Raw genomic sequence first — 21,066 nt, forward strand, 5'->3', positions numbered from 1 at the left:
GATCACTCAGTGAAATCAGTGCATCAAGATGCAAAGCTCTGTGGCTGTGTTTTTACACGCCAAGAAACGTCTCATCTTGGCTCTTCTCTGCCCGGCTGAGAGGAGAAGCACCTTTTACTCAGCCACTTCTTAGTGCTGTTGTCAGATAAAGTACTTCTGAAACCCATCGCTGGTGCCTTGCAGTGAAATGAAATTCAGAGAAGACAGAAAGCTTCTGCCTTAGCTGTTAGCCTAAATTATTTCAGATTCTTCATATTATACCACTTTTTGTAACTCTTATCCCACTGCATTGTGCCCTTCGAATGCTTTGGTGTAAGTTAAGGCTGAGTTGCAGCCTCTTTGCTTCGTTCAGTTGCGTGATGTAGACACACTCCAAAGACTGTAATGTTGATCTTGAAGTAGGGTTCATTTTTACTGTACCCTGCTTGTTTGGCTTTTACCATTCCTCATGTATCTTTCTGTCTCTCTCTGCGCAGACCGAGGGTATGTAGTCTGTTGGCTACTTCCAGATGTTTGATAGAAGTTCTTACCGACTGTAAATCTCTTGATTGCACAGTTCTCAGATTTGTGAAGAGGTGTAGGCAGGCTTCTGGGTAGGGCTGGTCATCCTTCATACTGACAATAGAAAGGGAGTCACAAATATCAAGACAAGATTTGAAACACAAAGACATTGGAATGTTTGAGAAGGGAACAGATTTTTGAGTGGGACTGAGATCCTAAGCCAAACTGAGAGTGACTGCTTGAGAACCTTCGTCTCCTAGCTGTTTTTCTGTCACCTCCTTCGGAGCTGATTTATCTCCCTGAAACAGCTTATTGCTTGATCAAAAGAGATCTGCTGGTGTAAGGGGGGGGGGTTTACTTATCTGTCAAGACAGGGACTTTAGATGGGTGAATCCTGACAGCATTTCCAACAGCCCCAGGACACCGACACTGATGGAGTGGGGACCCCACCCAGCAGAACCGTGCTCAGGAGCGAAGCTCAGAGGGGTGCACCGCAGGCACGGGGGATGAACCTTGCGCTGACTAACCCATTGTACGTGTTCAGTGTCCCTTTTTGCTCGTTAGCCAGCTCACTGATGTGACGCAGGTGCTGGTGTCTGAGTTCTGAGATCCGCAGCTGGCTGTCGGAGTGGTACCCGTGCTAAGGTGTTGCAGGTGAGGGGGGAAGTGAACTATCCTGCGTGTCCGTGACACTGAAAACGAACGTGCTTGGGAATATACGTATTTGGGTGGGAAGAAGCGAGGAACTGTCCTGGGTTACTGTTAACAAAGTCTTCTTGCACCCTACAGTGTCTTTCTTCTCGGGGGCTCTTTCAGATGTTTTTTACTGAAAGTGTCTTCCTTCAGAGGCTTCTTTGCCTTCTATTGTCTTGATGGTCATCTGAAAAATGACTTTTTGTTTGGCCAAGCCAGGTGGAAGAATCTCCTGGTTATCTGTGGGGAGTCATAGGGCATTGCTCTATTCTTGGTCTGCTTCATTAGTCTTGTGGTTGACACCCAATGTTCAGTGTTTCTACAATGTAGACTGTCAGTGGCACTCGGAACTAGAGAATGGATTTTCCTTGTGTATTAGAGGTGTCCCAGTCAGGAGAAGGAGGAGGAGCTCTGCTAGTCATTGCTTTGCTGTTGCGTGGAATGATCCTTTCCTATAAGGAAGAACGTAACTTTCTCCTTAGCAAATATTTTTACTGACGTTTCGAATTTTGTCCTGGAGGAATGTCACCTTTAGATATTGCACAGCTAAGGTCAATCTGACAAAAATACCTGCACTGCACGCAAGATCTTTTACTCTGTTACGTTTATAAAGGGAAAATTGTTGTCTCTTGCCCCCTTCCTTCTTCTACATCTTTTAAAAACTGATGCTTCAGTGGTGTTTGACTTGTGCCCTTACATTGATGGAACAAAAGCTTAAGCCATTTGCTCCCTTCTTTGCAGGGAAGGTAGTTTTACTGGTGTTTTGATTTTGGCTGGAAGGACTGGAGATATTTGAGTTACTGCAACTCTCTCTTCCTGTTCTGCTCCCTCTGCTGTCCCTACTGTCCACTTCCAGATGAGCTAGTGGTCTGTACCAATCCAATATTGGCCTCTAAGATTGCTTCTGAGTTTCAGTGGTCAGAATATGAATTTACTTGCCTTTTTTTCTTTTTTTTTCTTCTTTTTTTTTTTTCTTAAGCCATTCTGTGTGCCTTAGATATTACACAAATGTCACTTTTTTTTTTTTGTTACTGGGACAAAAGCTTTTGATTTTATCTAGCTGAGAAGTCAAAGCAATGATTTATTCTGATACAGATTATCTCATTGAAGAACTGCATAAGACCTTTTAGAAATGGTAACATGAAACTGCCAGTGTTGATTCTAGTCTATTCTGCCACAGTTACAGTGACTGAAATCTTCTGCTTGGAGTTCTTTTTATGTACCTAGCATAGTGTATATGTATTGAAAACTTGTACTGTACTGCTGTCTTTGGAAACAAATCCTTTTAGCATTCACTCTTTATTCCAGCTGATGTATTTGGATCCTTTCTTATGTAACCACCTGTGACTCATCTAGGCAGGCATGGAAGGAGGAAAGTCACTTGTTTGAAACTGCATGTGAAGATCCCTAGTCTGTATATAAAATTCTCAGCTCTTCCTACTCAAGGTTCTTTTGAGCCCTTTAATCCTTTAGGATTCTGGAAACTGAGGAGATTATTCACTTTACCTGCCATACAGCAGGTATGCAGTAGCAAGGGGCAGGGTCCTGGCATAAAGATTTCTGTGGCTGAAAGTGCTACAAATAGGGATGCTTAGAATATGAAAGTGTATGGAAATTTTTTTTTGTAAATAATTACAAGTAAGGAGTTTTTTTTTCATCCCAGAAGGAGAGAGAGGATTGTAAATACTAAAACAACCTCTAGTAAACGGGAATGAGGTGTGTTGATTTTGCTTAGATAACTATTCCTTTGGTGTCTTTGTGATTCTGCCTGCTTCACTTCTATTCATGAGAAGGTTCATGGGAGTGGAATGTTCCTTACAAATGCTCCTTACAAATGTGGATGTCGGGAGTTATGCTACTGTAATTTCTGTCCTGCTGTAATTGCATCTGAATCCAGGAATAAAACTTTTACTTCTTGTATTTTTGGAGGAAGGCAACTGCGTGTGCTCTGTGTGGGTGGACCCACATAAATGTAGTTATGTCTTGGAGGAGCAAAGGATAATCAGTGATTAAGAACAACAAAATACATCTTGAAAGGCTGCTATTTTACATGGACCTTCAGTATACTCTAGAGAAACTTGCTTGTAGAGGGCTGGGCATCCTGCTGTGGGAGAGATATTGATAGGAGAGGCCTTATGTTGGCCTCCTAAAGCTTTGATGATAGGCTTACCTTCATTTCATTACTTCATCATCATTACTCATGTGGAGTAACAATGAAAGCGATTACGTTGTTAACGTAATAGTTCAGTATACTGTACAAACTGATCCCACAGGGAATCCTTTAGGGTTCAGTGGGCTAGCTTTGGGAGCAGCCACAGAAGGTGTCGACAGCTTCATCCGCAGATGACCCTTTCAGTCCCCTGCTGCCAGTTTTTACCTGACACTTCTGAGATGCTTCTTTCTGAGATGCTTCAGTTTGTAGCAGTCAAATAAAAAAAAATAATCTTGATCAGGAGATGCAGGTTGGTCTCGAGCATCAATATGAGAGTGTACTCCTCATGCTGCTGTCCTGCTCGGCCCCTAACTGTACAGCGCTCTGCCGCAGTGAGCCAGGGTGCTGAGGGGTGTCAATAGGCAGCAGGTATGGAAAAGTATAGACGTGCTTCAGATTTGCATCTCAAGAGTGTGTCAAGGCAGTTTGTAACCTGGATCGCTTCCAGTTTGTGAAAATCAGTACCGTTGGGCGTTGTGATGGTTGGCGTAGGAAGTCTCCAATCCAGTTGGCAGCGAACGTAGGCGTACCTGTCGCTGCGGTGCAGTGGTCTTGTCATCCGTAGGGTCTCCTGTTTGCAATCCCTCCTGCATTCGTAACGTGGAAGTATCACAAATCTTGCTCAGGTTTCTTCATCACGAAGGACAGTTCTAAAATCACAGCTTTATTAATTCCCGAGCATTTAATTGATTGGGTAAGAGAGACAGTAAGAGCTAATCAGTTTATATATGTTTATTTTTATGTCTCTATATATAGAGATATAAAAATTCATAGATTCATAGATTTCTAGGTTGGAAAAGATCTTAGAGATCATCGAGTCCAACCGTCCCTAATCCCCATTAAACCATGTCCCTAAGTAGATCATCCACCCTATTCTTAAACACATACAGGGATGGAGACTCAACCACTTCCTGGGCAGCCTATTCCAGTGGCTGACAACCCTTTCAGAGAAGAAATACTTCCTAACATCCAACCTGAATCTCCCCTGACTAAGCTTATACCCATTTCCTCTTGTTCTATCACCCATCACTAATGTAAAGAGCCCTTCCCCCACCTCCCCACCATCCCTTCTCAAGTATTTGTAGGCTGTAATCAGGTCTCCCCTCAGCCTCCTCTTCTCCAGGCTAAACAGCCCCAACTCCCTCAGCCGCTCCCCATAAGTTTTATTTTCCAGCCCCTTGACCAGTTTAGTCGCCCTTCTCTGGACCCGCTCCAGGAGCTCAATATCTCTCTTAAAGCGAGGGGCCCAAAACTGGACACAATATTCCAGGTGCGGCCTCACCAGTGCCGAGTACAGGGGCAGGATCACTTCCCTGTTCCTGCTGGTCACACTATTCTTGATACACGCCAGTATCCCATTGGCCTTTTTGGCCACCTGGGCACACTGCTGGCTCATATCAAGCCGGTAGTCAACCAACACCCCCAGGTCCTTCTCCGCCAGGCAGCTCTCCAGCCACTCTTCCCCGAGCCTGTAGCGATGCTTGGGGTTTTTATACCCCAAGTGAAGGACTCTGCACTTGGCCTTATTAAAGCTCATGCCATTGGCCTCAGCCCAACGATCCAGTCTGTTCAAATCCCTCTGAAGGGCCTCCCTACCCTCGAGCAGATCGACACAGCCTCCCAGCTTGGTGTCGTCCGCAAATTTACTGAGGGTACATTCAATCTCCTCATCCAGGTCATCGATAAAGATGTTAAACAGAACTGGACCCAGCACTGAGCCCTGGGGAACCCCACTGGTGACCGGCCTCCAGCTGGATTTAGCCCCATTGACCACCACTCTTTGGGCCCGGCCATCCAGCCAGTTTTTAACCCAAAGGAGGGTGTGCCTATCCAGGCCAGCAGTTATCAGTTTCTCAAACAGAACATTATGAGAAACTGTATCAAAGGCTTTTCTGAGGTCCAGGAAAACTACATCCACAGCCCTTCCCTCGTCAGCCAGGCGGGTCACCCTGTCATAGAAGGTGATCAGGTTTGATTGGCAAGACCTGCCTTTCATAAACCCATGTTGACTGGGCCTGATCACCCGGTTAACCTGTATGTGCTCATTAATAGCACTCAAGATAACCTGTTCCATGACTTTGCCCGTCACCGAGGTCAGACTGACAGGCCTGTAGTTCCCCGGATCCTCCTTCCGCCCTTTTTTGTAAATGGGGGCAACGTCCGCCAGCCTCCAGTCCAGCGGAACTTCCCCAGTGAGCCAAGACTGCCCAAAGATAATGGACAGGGGTTTGGCAATGACATCCGCCAGCTCTCTCAGGACTCTCGGGTGGATACCATCAGGCCCCATAGACTTGTGGGCATCCAGCCGAAGAAGCAGGTCCTTGACCCGTTCCTCTTGGATCACAGGAGCTTTGATTTGCTCTCCCTCCCTGCTCTCAGACACCATAGGCCAGCTCACCTGGGAACTACTGACCTTATTATTAAACACTGAGGCAAAGAAGGCATTAAGGACCTCAGCCTTGTCCTCATCCCTAGTGACTAACGTACCCCCTGAGCCCAGTAGGGGCTGGAGGTGATCTTTAGCCCTCCTTTTGTTATTAATGTATTTATAGAAGAACTTTTTGTTGTCCTTTACGGAGCAGGCTAGTCTAAGTTCCAGTTGGGCTTTTGCCCCGCTGATTATCTCCCTACATGCCCTAACTTCCTCCCTGTATTCCTCCCTGGATGCTTGCCCATTCTTCCAAGACTTACAGACTTCCCTTTTTCTTTGAGATGTTCCCAAATCTCCTTTGTCATCCAAGCTGGTTTTCTACGCCGGTGGCTCGATTTCCGGCACACAGGGACAGCTCGCTCCTGTGCCTCCAGAATTTCCTTTCCTCCTGCGCCCCCTTACCCTTTAGAGCTGTCTCCCATTGGACTTTATTAACCAGACTTCTAAACAGCCCCAAGTCAGCTCTCCCAAAGTCCAGCTTGGCCGTTTTAGTGCTCCCCCTCCTAACTTCTCCTAGAATTGAGAATTCTATTATCTCGTGGTCACTATGCCCCAGGCGTCCTCCAACCTTCACATCTCCCACGAGACCTTCTCTGTTCACAAACAGGAGGTCTAGGGGAGCACCTTCTCTAGTCGGTTCACTGACCAGTTGTGATAGGAAGTTGTCCTCCACACACTGCAGGAATCGCCTAGGCTGTTTCCTGACTGCCATGTTATACTTCCAATAGACATCAGGTAGGTTAAAGTCACCCATAAGGACATGTGCTGGTGAGCATGAGACTTCCCCCCAGCTGTTTAAAGAATAGTTCATCAGTCTCACTGTCCTGATAGGGTGGCCTGTAGCAGATTCCCACTACAATATCCGCCTTCATAGGCTCCCCTGTGATTTTCACCCACAGACACTCTACCAAGTTGTCCCCAACATTTATCTCTAAGTAGTTTAGACCTTCGCTTACATAAAGGGCAACCCCGCCACCCCTCCTACCTCTCCTGTCCCTCCTGAAGAGCTTGTAGCCATCCATGGTAGCGCTCCAATTATACGAGTCATCCCACCATGTTTCAGTGATGGCAACTATGTCATAGTTTCCCCGGATAACAAGGGCTTCCAGTTATGGGCTTGTTTATTGCCCATACTGCGTGCGTTCGTATAGAAGCACATAAGTTGGGCTTTCGACCCCACTGCACCCCTAGGGGGCAAGCTTTATTTCCTGAGCTGTTATTTTTGGGATTTACTTTTACCTCTAGGCAACTTGTGTGTTGGTCCTGACTACACATATCACCCCCTACTTTCACTGAGGCGGCAGGCCGAAGGCACCTGCCTACACTCCTCTCGTCAGACACTGGAAGGCTGTCCTTGGCTGTTAATCCTCCAAGTCTGACAATACCCCCCACCCCCTTCACATCTAGTTTAAAGCCCTATTGACGATCCCAGCTAGTTCTGTAGCAAGAAACCTTTTCCCCATGGAGACAAACCCACCCCATCCCTGGATAGAAGATCTGGCATTGAGGTCAGGCTGTGGTTAAAGAACCCTAGGTTGTGTTCCTCACACCACTTATGTAGCCAATTATTTAAATCCTTGATCTTTGTTTTCCATCCCGTGTCATGTCCCGATGTTGGTATGATAGAAGAGAATATTACTTGGGCCCCCAATCCCTTCAACATTCTTCCCAAAACCCTGAGATCCCTCTTAATAGTCCGGATGTTTCTTTTCCTAAAGTCATCAATACCAACTTGGAAAATAAGAAGAGGATAGTAATCCGTGGGCCTGACTATAGATGGGAGTTTTTTTATCACATCCCTAATTGTTGCCCCAGGAAGGGAGCAGACCTCCCTATGTAAAGGGTCAGGTCTACAAGTCTGGCCCTCCACACCCCTCAAAAGGGAGTCACCTAAAACAATCACCCACCTTTTCTTCTTAACTGAGGATGTCTTAATGATATGTGTGGTCCTTGGGAAGGATACTAGCATGTGTGTATTGTCATCCTCCCTGGGGGTCGGTTCCACTTGCAGAGCTTCATATCTGTTGTGCAACGGAACCTGGGAGGTAGTTGTGGGAGCAGAGGGGGCAGGCTTGCCGCGCCAGGCAGGGACCTGCTGCCATTGCTCATTCCCACCTGGATTCCTCTTCCTGGCCAGGCGGGGAGAGGGTGGGGGCTCCTCAGTCTGAGTAGCTGCGGTAGCCTGTTGGGTCTGTGGGAGGGAGCACAGGGTGCTGGTCCATTGGTCAATCTCCCTCTCGCACTCCCTGATGGCCCTCAACCTGTTTACCTCCTCTCTGAGCTCTGTCACCAGGCGGAGAATATGTCTCTGTATATAGAGATGTAAAAATATCTCTCTCCTCTTTGCCCCACTTTGTGTTCAATAGTGCTCTCACACTATTCATAGCCAGATATGTACTGAATTTGGGAAATATCTTTGTGAATGTTGCTTTCCTTACACCAAAGTTCTTCCTTTACTGCTAACCATCACCTCTCTGAAACACAGAAGCAAGAAAACTACTATGTGATAAAATACAAACTTGAAGAATAATGTCCGAGTCAATAGCTAGGTGTTGTCATCCTTTAAATTAGTTTAAGTAAATTACTCTGGTGTATATAGCACTAATTTCTTCTGGACATGAAGCAACACTAAATTGGTCTCCTACAAGACACGTCAATTCATAACATGAGAGGATAACAAAGAGGAAAACAGAGGAGGTGCTTAAGACTGTACGTAATTATATTTTTCTCACCAGTTTCCTACACTTTAGCACTTTTTTTCTCACATCTTTAGATATGGTGAAGACTGTCTATATTCCAGCAGAATGTCTTACAACAAGGTACGTGATAATAGAAAAAGTGCAATTATAGAATTTGTTCTTGCCTGTGTATAAAGTTGAAGCCTGGTCAAACAAAGTACCACTGGTAGGTTTATCTTGGTGCTGTATGAAATGCATTTTCGTTAACCTGCTTTCTCACCGCTTGTGAATAAGTGGAAAAACTTCGTTTGGTTGCAGCTGTGGTAAGAAACAAGGTGAGAGCATTTATTCTTTCCAAATTAGCTCCTTCATTTACTTCAAGTCGTTTTTATCTTTCTTATCTACAGATGGTAATAGTGGTTGGAGATGTCCAGCTTGTCAGAATGCTTCTACGCAAGTTCCTAAAACTTACACTTGTTTCTGTGGTGAGTTTCTTGCTTTTGCAAAGAATAACAATTCTGTTATTTTGTTTCTTTTTTTTTTTTTAACTTAAATTCTGCTATTGCTGCTTGTTTGCCTACATCCTTGAAATTTAACCTTGTTTAAAACTTTATTGATACTGGAAGATGACTGCACGGAGAATAACATATGTTGCTTAAAATATTTAAAAAATTAAATACTAAATGGTAAGTGATAAATATTTTCATATCACTATGTAGAAATAGTGATTTTGGTGGAATAATGATAGAATTGGGCTGCAATGCTACAAGCTTTCTTTCTTCAGAAGGACTGAAATAACCTGTGTGTGTTATACCTTTCTTTGTGGCAAGATACACCAAAATAATACACAATTCAAGGTTAATATTAGCAGAGCACCATGTTGGAACATATGACTTTAATCTTCTGTACATAATTTTGCATTAAAGATACAGCATTTGGACATCACCAGTTGCTTATGCAAAGTTATCTTCTGTTTGATGCAAAATACCAACTAGGTGTTGCCTGTGGTTAAGTGTGGTTTTTTTCCACTGTTCCATGTGGAAATTCCTAGCTTATTTTTCTTCTGAATCTTCTAATTTTCTCGATTTTCCTGGGTATTCAACTAGTTTAATTGAAACTCAGGTGAATAAATGCCATCTGTGGTGTTTATTTGTGTTTTCCTAACTTGCTACTTGTACGTAAAAGGTGTACTAAAAGAGTTAAAAGAACTGTGTCACCAAAAATTCATTTTCTTGGTGTTTTTAATTGTTGCAACTCAAATTTGTAACATTGGCTCTGTTGCTTCACTGTCAATTTAATTCCCCTCTTGCAGAGAGCCAAAATTATCCAAAATACAGAACACTGGACGCTAACATACTGGATTTATCACTTCTTGTTCAAGAATTCCTGTTGCATTCATCAAAATGTCAACCTTTAATGTTTAGAGTTGTGTAGTCTCCTTTTTAGAGAAGTGACTTTTACAATTTGCCCAGTCATTTTGTTCTGTCTCTTTTTTCCATCACTTTACCAGCTAGATCTTACTTTCTGGGAATGGTATCTCCCCGCCACTCCCTTTTCTTCTGCACTGAGGTAGTAAGGGAGTTTAACTCTTTAATTTTCTTACCTGCTATGCAGCCTTACCAACTAAGGGGGCTTTTAATTCCTTGTATTTTATCAGTTTAGTGTAAAATACTAGCTAAGTGCCGAAGGAAAAAGTCTTCTGGAGCTGGATAATCCAGTGGCACTTACTGTTGAAGAAGTTGAGTATATATCAGCACTAAAAGCTGAGAAAAACATAAAACATCTTGTGCCATTTTGTTTTTTACAGACTACTGCTGCCACTATTGAAAATACAGCTTTTGCTTTTTAGTGTGACGTTTTTCCCAAATTGAGTATTGTATTCAAGACAATAAGTATGTTTTTGTATTTGACATGGTTTAGGTAAGGTGCACAATCCTGAATGGAATAGAAATGAAATCCCACATAGCTGTGGGGAACTCTGTGGGAAGAAGAGACAGTGTTTGGACTGTCCACATCTTTGTAACATGTAAGTAAATGTTAAACATTTAATAAACATGTTTAATGTTTATATTAATGATGTTAATCACATGTTTAAACATGAGACCTTCAACTAAATCAGAAGGTGGCAAATTCGGAACGCGTCAAATGCGTTCTGCTAGGCAGGGCGTCTCCTTGCAAGAAATCGATGCCAATAATTAATAACATCCTGATATGGGTGATAAGAATGTCCAGAGTTCTCAACATCCCATAGACGCTTTTGGAAACGATTATTGAAGCTTGTACCCTGGTTAAGAAGAGATCGGGATGATAACCAGGTTCAGGCAAGAAGTGTGTTGTGTGTTAGGGGGGTCTGATTGGTCATAGTTTTCTCCTTTGCGGTGTTAGACCATCATTTTTGAGGCCTTTGTCTCTAGGCACTATCTAAAGTAATGAAACGTAAAACCATTCTGCATGTTTTCAGTTTGAAACAGAGCTGGGCTTCCCAAGGTTTTGTGGCCCTGGGTGGTTATGGCTTTTGGATTATTTGTCTTCTCTTGAAAGGAATGTCCGAAATTGGTGTTCAAATGTGAAAACTCAGCTTACAGAGGTGCAGCAGTTCCTCAGCCTGCTGTTGCCCGTAACCAGCTTACACCTCCGCGTTGATCTCCTCTAGAGCACCAGAACAATGATTTTTCTGCTGACGTGGTGTTTTGGTTATTTGTTTGTGTTTCGGGCTGTGGGAGTTTGCTTTCTTTTTTCCCCCTCCTCCAACCTCGCGTATGGATTTTATGAGTGGTTGGCCAATTCCTAACTGTATTTCCTCACTCCGACTGGGTTTTGAAATGTAGATGTCATTGTGTTCATCTCCTTCGATGGTTTAGAGGTTAGTTGGAGGCTTGCGTTAAGCGTGGCACTAGCTAGCCTGTTTTGGTGAGAATGAGTGCAGCTAATTTACACTGGTTTAAATTTACAAATCTTCAAAATTTGCTCAGATTTATTGAATTGGGTTAGTAACCATTCACATAAACAGTTCTCTTGGTGGAGCTGAGGACCAGGCAGGCCACTGTTGGGAAGAGGAGCGCTTTGCCAGCCTTTTGCTAGCGTGAGCTGTGGTGTGCATAGCACTTCACAAAGTCAGTTCTCCTCACATTTTTAGTTGAAATACACTGAAATTCTCTCTTTAGGCTCTACAGCAAAGAAACATATAACTTAATCTTCAAGAAAATATTCCTGATAATAAACGTCATGACAAACTTAAACTTCTTGTATGACTCTGAAGTTCTCCCTGCCAACTGGAACTGTGCAAGGCCCAGAGAGCATTTGAAAAATGTTTTACAAAGGCAGTAAATGAAATTTTCTCTCTACTAGTTTAAATTTTAGTGTCTGGTTTTCCTTTGTAGATCTTTTGGTGCTGTAATCTTTTGCACAGCAGTTACTGGAAATCCCTTTGGGCTGTCTTACAATATCTGGTATTTTCACTGTCGGGCAAATGGAAGGTTAATTTTTTCCGATGTCTAGGTGTATCTGTCATTGCAGCCTTTCTTGTGTGCCAGTTTTCTAGAGCAGCAGCAGTAAATTGTGAAATAAATCCTCCATGCTAATGATAGATAATCGAGTTTCAGTAAAAACAAGACTCTGCATTCACTGAACGGAAGTTGATACTGAAGTCTGCAGCGTATCTTTTTGAGTTTAGTTTGTAACACTTAAGTCATTTAACTTTTTGCTTAAAAACTCTAAGGTATCAGCCATCTTGATCATCTAAAGATAATTTTCTGCACTTTGTGCGTCTGTGTGCTGAACGAAATTTGAATTTCTATCATAACTGTTGTTGTGTTTATCAAGTAAATCCTGGAAGTGTAGACATGCCGTAGCTTCTGGATAAACCCAAGCATGCCAGAGACTTTTGCTGAAGGAGCGGCGTGCAGGTGTGTGTATCTGGAGGGATACACGGAGAATACTCACTTTTGACATCAGAAGTTTGGCTTTAAAGGGTTAGGTTTTGAATTGCTATAATTTTTCTGTTCATATTAACAAAATGACACAAGCTTACTTAAAACTGTGTCAGAAACACGCGTTATCAAAACTTAGTGATGTTTGGAAATTAATCGCGTGATGCTCTTCTGGCAGAAGGGATCTTGCTCTAAGACTGCAGTAGGCTGTTGTAGGTGTTTACGACCTACAAATATCTGCAATCAGTATAAATTGCTGTTGTGTGGTGTAGCATCACTGGAAAGTGTGGCAGGACTGGGCTCATGGGAGTACTGTCAGCATTGCTTGAATATGACAGTGTTGAAGAAAATAATATGCCAGGTAGAAAACAACATGACAATATTTCTGAAGGTGGTGTGTCTTCTCCCTTTTGCAAGTTAGGACCTAGATCATAATATTTTGAGTTCATCTCTACTTTTGATCTGATTCTTAAGTTTATAAGCTGGTATCCAGCCTTTAGAATCCTACATGGGTCAGTGAGAATTGAAGTAAGGACAGTGAAATATGTAGTGCTGTCCTTTTACGAGAGGTTTCCTGTTACAGAATGCGTAAGTTCTCATTGTCTGAAGTTCCACGATGCAGTTTTAATTAGTTTAATGGTTTTACTTTTTTCCTGTTTTCCTCTGTCGTGTTTTTCCTGCTCCATCCAGTTTTGCTCTTTTCTCCTTTTCCTTGTGCCTGCTCTGGTGCTTATTTAACTCTTCGTTATGCCGTAAACCTGACTTATCAAAGAGAGGGGATTGTGGTTTCTTTGGCTTGTTTTAGGGTTTTGGTGATATTTTTTTTGTGTTGAGTTGGTTTCTTGTGTAATGGCTTGGCTCAACAAGTTGAGTTGACGCGTATCTGCTGGTGAAATGCAAAATATGAAATGTGTTAGTGGCATTGGTACTGTTGATCTGACAGCAGCAGGAATACTGGAGTTTTCCTTCAACATCAGTGACATTGGAGACTGATGCAACTGGTAATCTAATTTTTTTTTTGTTCTTGTGTTAATAATACTTTCATGCTCTGCAGGAGTGCGGGTGGCTTCTGTGATGTTCTGATAGCGCACTGCGGGTTGGGACATGGTGGATTGTTTCTCTGGGAGTGTAGTAAAGCTAAAGTTAACTTTTACATTTTGTTTGCTTTTTTGACTTGTTTTTTAAGTCTGTGCCATCCAGGACCTTGCCCTTCGTGCCCAGCCTTTGTGACAAAAACATGTGAATGTGGACAAACAAGGTGAGAATGCTTCTATTATACAAACAGAAGTTTATATAAGAATAGTTTATTAAAAGTTAATATAATAAATTTTTTCTTTCTACAGTTTATTCAAAGTTTACAGAACAAAGTTTGTTCTGGGCTGTAGCTTTTATTTGTGTGCTAAAATAATTTGGAGAATTTTATATTTTTAAAAAAATGTGTTTACTTTTAATCTTTTAAGAAAACTCTTTTTAAAATTATTTTTATTTTTATCTGTATTAAAATCAATTCATGGTACTTGCAGCTGAATTGTCCAAGCAGACTATGAGTTGATTTAATTTTGGAATCCTATTCTAGTATTTATTTATTTTATTTTGTAGAAGACGTAGAGGAAGAAGTAGAAAAAGGTTCACGCCTTTTCTGTCTGAATGGAACGTAATGTTGAGTTACTCCATTCAAGAAATAATGATTTCAAAAATAACGTGTAAATTTCTGGGAAGCTGTACAACTAGCAAGAGAGAATTCCAGATCCGAAGGCTATCTTTTCCTTGCCTGTTTGGTGCATATAGTGTCATTACCAACAGCAATTTTAATCTAGCTATTCCTTGCGTTTAGATGTTTAATAGCTGCAACTAACTTTAATTTATTATTTTTTCCCGGATGCCAGCTGCTTTCACCAGGTTGCTGATTTTTATAATACTGCATTTAATACTTCAAACTTGCTTCTAAATAGCGTTTTTTGATACATACTGTGTCAGCATCCAAGATGTATGGCATTGGCGTCTCTGACTTTAAGATGTTTTAAAGTTAGTATTTCAAATGTACATTTTACAGCCATTTTATGAGGCCAGCCAGAATGGAAAAAGAGGTGAATTTATTGTTTCGTCCCATTTTTTTAACAATTTAATTAAAAAAACCCAACTTTTTTTGTAGACTACTCTCTCACTGTGAAGCCCACACCTATCTTCATTGTGCTTAGTGGACTTAGGATTGTTTAAGTCTTTGGAAAGATGCCTGTAATAGAAATATCTACTCTTCTGGCATGATGCATAACCATGCATCAGGTTCAAATTATAGTGTCACCTTTTTTTTTTTTTCATTTTGTTGAGAGAAGATTCTGTAGACTCTCTGCTGTGGTAACTCTCCTACTTTAGGGGGCCAGGAGAGGGAAAATGGGGGAAAACAGGGGACTTATTTCCTAAAACCTCTTTCATTAATAAGTTACGCGCCCTATCAAAGACTTGGGCGTTTCACTGGAAAAGTATTTTCTTTTTTAATAAATGCTCTATAGATATTAAGGCAGCTGACAGACTGTGGTGTTGTTTCTCTACAGCCATTCAGTTCGCTGTGGCCAATCAACAAAAATTCATTGTTCTAATGTGTGTGGAAACACTTTAAACTGTGGTAAGCACAGCTGTACTCAAGTGTGCCATGCAGGAAAGTGTTCACCTTGCCAGTTAACAGTGCAGCAGGGTAAGTGTTGGCTTACGTATCTCCACTCTATACTACAAAAACAAGACAGTGAAAGAAACCAGTTCCAAGAGGCAAGTGCTTTGTTTTTGCTTAGCAAAACCAAAACCTATTGCTAGAACATTTTAAAAAAGGCAAATGTGTCGGCGTCGTTATATATTTGAATAGGAATATAAATGTGACTAGAAAGAATCCTGCCAAGATGATGAGGCTGTTGGAGCACATGCCCTGCTAGGGCAGACTGGTGGTACTGGACTTGGTTAGCTTGAGAAGGCTGAGTAGTGGCCTCTCAGTAACTAATAGATGGTGTCCAAGAAGACGGAGACAGGCTGTGCAGGTGAGGAGGATGAGCGACAACGAGCCTAAGTTGAAATGTTGTAACTAGCTATAAGGAAGAACTCTTTTCTTGGAAACTTGGAGGTTTTCAAGGCCGAACTGAACAAAACACTGAGCAACGTGGTCTGATGCTGTTGCCAACTCTGCTTTAAGTAAGGACTTGGAGTAGCTGATCCCCCAGGGGCCCTTCTGACCTGAATTGTCCTAAGGTCCTACTTCATCTTTTACTATAATTCTGAAACTTGGTTGAACAGTACGTGGAAGAAGAACAGAAAGAGATATAGGAAAGCACATTTCAGCCAGCTACTCATGGTTTCTGTTAAAATGTTCTAAACTTGATCTTGAATGGAAATTAAATTGTCCAAGTAGGTGTTCCAGTATACAAACGCATTTTTGTTGAACAGTTTATAGAGAAAATTGCAAGTCAATTTTCTCAACTTGTAAGGTAATAATTAACTTGTTATGTATAGTGCTTTAATAAGTAACTTTTCGTGCAGATAGTACTCTGTATCGAAACAAACAAAACAGGAATTCCAGCTTCTGTAGGACTGAGAAACCTCTCTTGCTGAAGTAAATCTAAAGAGCAGCAACTTCATTAGCCTTCTAAAAACTGACTGTAGCAATTTTTCACCTACTACCTGTTTATATTTGCTGTACTACTGGAGGTGTTTTGTCACTGATATTCTCTTATGTTGTTTTCTGTGGAATATTTCTTTCAGTGTGTTACTGTGGAAGCACCTTTAAAGAAGTATTGTGTGGGACAAAGGAAGAATTCTCTGATGGATTTGGGAATTTCTCTTGTCAAAATATATGTGGCAAGTAAGGTCACTATAATTTAGGCTTTTGAAAAGAAAAAGGTCATTTTATTCACACTTACTGATCGTGATACTTTTAGATAATTCCCCTTTTCTCTTTTTTTTTTTTGTTTCTTTGTTGTTTTGTTTTGTTTTCCAGAAAATTAAATTGTGGGAGACACAACTGTACACAAGTATGCCATCCTCAGCCTTGCCAGCTCTGTCCACGACTTCCACAAGTAGTGTATCGCTGCCCCTGTGGTCAGACTCCTCTCAGCAAGTTACTGGAACTAGGATGTGTTGAACGCAAAATATGCACAGACCCTATCCCATCGTGTGGAAAAACATGTGGCAAACCTCTTTCTTGTGGTAGCTATGGTAATTAGAACTTTCTGCATCACAGCATTCAAGTTATCTCATTGTTTAAAAAAAAAAGAGTGATCCTTAAGTGCCTCATTTCAAGAAATAAAGGATTTGATTAGTGAATTTTGGATTTTAACCAAACTGCATGTAAAAGCCACTCTGGCTGTTTGTTCATCATGATACCTCAGAGTAAGGAAGTGCTTTTCTCTAGAAGGCACAAACTCTAACTGGGCTTTTAATTGTCTTTACATGCACCTTTCCTGTATTGGCAGAGGAACACAGCTGTAGGAATTTCCAGAGAGGAGTATGTACCGATGTCTTTTAAAAGCCCACCTGGATCTTTGACTTTCACATGGACACTAGTGGAGATAAATGACTTTGTTGGGATGCCTCCAGTAAATACTGATTTCCCGCCGTTGTAAGAGGATCATGAAGTAAAAAGTAGCTTTGGGAAGTTGGAGAAAGTTATGTGCAGAAGCAATTTTGAGACTTCAGTGAGTCCATTAGGCAGCTCAGGTGTATTTAACTGTGAGACTGTGAAGCTCCAGTTTTACAGACTGTGTATTTAATCATGATTTGTTGGACTTCAGAGAGGAGAGAGACTAATGCTGTCAAGATGAAAGCTTCTTACTAGTAACTGCTCCATTCTGTCAGTCCAAGGTCAGCAAGTAGAAAGGGAATGAGTAATTTAGCCTTTAGTTGAATTTCGGTTAACCTAGTAAGTGAAATATGAAGGTATGCATAGTGAGTCATTCCTTTGGGCTGAGAAGGAAGAAAAGGTTACTTAAAACTCCTGGAACTTGACTAAGATAGTATCACACAAAATCTTTTTCTTTTCATATGTTAATGTGAAAAAAAGATTTAAAATGTGTGCATCTTCAGTGTTAATTGTAGGCTCAAAACTCTAGTCTGTAGATTCAGGATTAAAAAGTTGAAAACAATGGCAAAATTTTATGCACCTTTAACTCAGAATAGTTAATTTGTTTGGAAAGCCAGCTGCACGTAAGCTTGGTATCCTTGACCAGTGATGCTCCTAATGATGAAATTTCAGGTCATGGATTTTATTTTTTTTATTAATTGTTAATCTTTGTGTTTTAATTTTGCTAGAGTTCATTCATACGTGTGAAAGCCTTTGCCATGAGGGAGACTGTAGACCATGTTCTCACACATCAAATATTTATTGTAGGTGTGGCTTCAAAAAAAAGGTGAGTGTATAAAACTTGACCACAGAAACAGGTGTAATCTTTGTTGTTTTCAAAAGCTGTGGACAAAAAGGAGCTGGAATAGTTGAGGAAAAGAAAGCTAAGAAGTGGAAAGATGTGCTGTGCTCCTTAGTTGCAAGAACTTCTGTTGTGTACAAATTGATAGATGCTAACGAGTTTATACTGTGGAGTGCTAACAGAGACTGCTTACTGCAAAAGCAATTTTTTGAAGTATTTTTGCCAAGTTTACACAGAATTCTGTTTAAGCTGGTTTCAAAGTCCTATATTATCCTGCAGTAGTGGGGTTTGGGTTTTAGTTTGTGCAGCTTCTCAGACACCAGAAAGCTGTTGCTTGGAAAAGTACAAGTGAGCTACAGTGATAATTTAAATCATGAAAAATGCGGCACTCAGAATGTGATGTTGTGATGACTGAAGGTGCAAATGTAGTTGAGCAACGACATTATTTTCATCCATCACCTTTTGTTTTCACGTTGAGGTCTTTAACTGGGTAAAACTTCTTTGATAATGGCATTTGACTTCACTTTCTCTTTTTTTTTATCAAGTCAGGCTTGCATTTTTGGGACAGTTGGTCAAAGCACAAAGTTATGGCTCTTTGAAGATTCTCTGGGAGAGCTCTTTTGATTTCCTCCGTGCAGGTTTCTGGTTTGTTAGGACAAACCTGTTTCTGTCACTTCACAGAAGTGGGGAAGTGAATTAAGTGGGGAATACAAAACTACAATATTTTTTTAATTGGTATTGAATCTTTAAGGGAAAAGTATAGTGTTACAATTTTTATTTGAGGATTTTTCTTCCAGCTTTTGTTTCGCTTTTGTATAAAGAAGTGTTAAACACATGAGAACTGAGCGTGCTGCTTCTTTCTGTATTATGTGACTAGATGTTTTCTAGGTAAGTTTCACTTGATTCATCTGTTTTAACCGAATGGCTCCCTGTTTGTTTCCTAGGAAGTCCCGTGCGCTCTCCTCAGAAATAAAGGTACAGTGTTATGTTGCATAAATAATGTGGAGTTGTTTGAAAAATGACACACGGTTCATGTGAATTTGGGGTGTGATTGATGCAGCTGGCAAACATCTGATCACTACTGCTTCTTTTAGCCCTACTTCTATGCCAAGTTGGTCATTTCTCGAAACGCTGCTGCTTTTGGAAAGAGGTTTGAAATAAACCTCTTTCCTTGTGGGAAAGATGGATAGAATGAAAGACTACTTCAGCATTTATCTCGAAGATTCAAGGCACGCTGTCTGTTTCAGTTGGAACAGTTTCTTGTGCCACCTGCCGTATTCAATAGGTTGCCCCCTTGGCACAACTTGCACAGCTCAGATGCAAAGAACTTTTGCGCTGCTCCTGTCCGAGTTGCTGGGGAAATACAAGCTTTGCTTCTGCTTCACAGTTACGTGCTGCTGGTCTTTGCATCTGAGCTTGGCAGAGAGTTCCCATTTGACACTTCTTGGTGTTCTGGATGTAGCATCTCAAAATTCATCTCAGGGATCCCTGTCATACTGAGGTACTTAAAAGATACATAAGGTAGTAATACACGTGTTGCTGAATTTGAGCTTTTGTCTGTGAAGACTTTGCTCTTCAGAATCCAGAAGTGATTGCTTTTGTCACTTGTAGATGGTGATAAGGATGTTCTTTGATAGCACTAGTTTCATGAGCATATGGGCAGTAGTTGTATTTAGCAGACTTCTACTGCCTCACCAATTTGAGCAGTCTTAAATTTCATGTTTGTGCTACTCCAGTGTTATCAGGACATCCTGTTTTCTGTACTCTATTGTGCAGAGTTTATGGTGTAAAGACTAACGTGAAATAAACTAGTTTCATATATTCTGCTCTCCAAAATCCTTTTGAACAAGAGTTTGTTTAAAGGAAGCCAAGTGTTTCACATGGGGAATTAATGTAGAAGAGCAAGTAGCTTAAAAGTTTGCTTGCTGACTTACTCTGCATTAGTCTCTTCTAGACCGTGCTCTGCAACATAATATTGTAATTGCAACTTTTGTTCTTAGGATAGGCGAAGACATAAAAGTTACGACAGGTTTTTTGTGATTTTTTTTTTTGTTTTTAATAGCTGCTATTACATTCATGTGTGACAAACGATGCAACAAGAAAAGATCATGTGGACGACACAAGTGCAATGAAGTTTGCTGTGTGGTAGGTTTACATGTGATTTTATAAAATTAATTGTTGTGTGTGTTTGGTTTTGGTTCTGATGTTAAAAGACTTTTTAGTTGTTGTGTCTTCTCATTTTTGTGCATCTGCAGTCTCTGTAGTATTGGTCATGCTCAAAAAGTTTGTGTGTGTGCACTTATTTTGCAGCGTTTTTTATGGGTATCGTTATAAATGTAAAACCATGTTCCAGCCTAAATACAATTAAATCGATGTAAAGGTGCTTTTTGTCAATGCAGTGATTCCAGGGAGAACGGAGAGGATAAGGGTATTATTTCAGACAAGGAACATAAGCTCTGATGTAGCTGTGTCCGCAACAGAGGTCTTAACAGGATCCACTTTAAAAATTATGTATCCATACAGTGATGGAAAAACTGTATAGATCAGGCCCAAGCTTTTTTTTTGCGCTATACAGTTTTGTCAATCAGTAGATCATGACCTCACAGAGAAAAATAAACTGATGGGGTTTATAGTTTAATTCTGCCTGGACAGGTTTACAATTTAGTTTTCTTTTTTGTCTTCCTCTAGGACACAGAACATAAGTGTTCTTTGGTTTGTGGTCGTAAACTCAACTGTGGGCTTCACAGATGTGAAGAACCTTGTCATCGGGGCAGTTGTCAAACGTGCTGGCAAACAAGTGAGTTACGTGCAAGACTACGTTATTTCTTACATGTTGTAGAAGTTTATTCACTTAACTGGTCAGAGTTGGGCAGAGAATGTGGTCCAAATTGACCAGAACCTGAAGAACGTGCAGTTGATTTTGGTTCTGTGTTTTTTCATGAAAGTTTTTACATGGAAGTTTTTGCATTTCAGATGAGTTTACTAAGTGTTGAATTTGAATAGTTAAAATTGAATTACAGTTAAATATATTCAGTTATGTATGTTGATCTAGCAATCACTTAAAAATTTGAGGAATCATGCAAGGAAAACAATAAAAAAAAGCAGTTTGGAAAGATATTTTCTAAGCTAAGGGAAGTCTTGTTTGGCAATGTTGTAACTGTTAAAGATATTGGAGTATGTAGCAGAATTTGTTCAACTTCAATTTCAGACTTTCCCAACT

The 21,066-nt window shown here is 41.0% G+C and overlaps 1 protein-coding gene across 1 annotated transcript in view; it reads left to right on the forward strand.

The window, feature by feature from the left end:
• The window catches only part of NFX1 (nuclear transcription factor, X-box binding 1), a 53,417-nt gene that overhangs the window by 11,121 nt on the left and 21,230 nt on the right, over positions 1–21,066 (forward strand). Inside the window, 10 exon segments of the mRNA XM_086614362.1 lie at positions 8,923–9,000; positions 10,436–10,541; positions 13,631–13,702; positions 14,997–15,136; positions 16,189–16,288; positions 16,424–16,641; positions 17,734–17,831; positions 18,791–18,821; positions 19,909–19,991; positions 20,535–20,643. Coding sequence (XP_086470488.1) covers positions 8,923–9,000; positions 10,436–10,541; positions 13,631–13,702; positions 14,997–15,136; positions 16,189–16,288; positions 16,424–16,641; positions 17,734–17,831; positions 18,791–18,821; positions 19,909–19,991; positions 20,535–20,643 — 1,035 coding nt within the window.

Source organism: Tauraco erythrolophus, chromosome 7 (genome assembly GCF_009769465.1).
Source record: "Tauraco erythrolophus isolate bTauEry1 chromosome 7, bTauEry1.pri, whole genome shotgun sequence".
NCBI lineage: Eukaryota > Metazoa > Chordata > Aves > Musophagiformes > Musophagidae > Tauraco > Tauraco erythrolophus.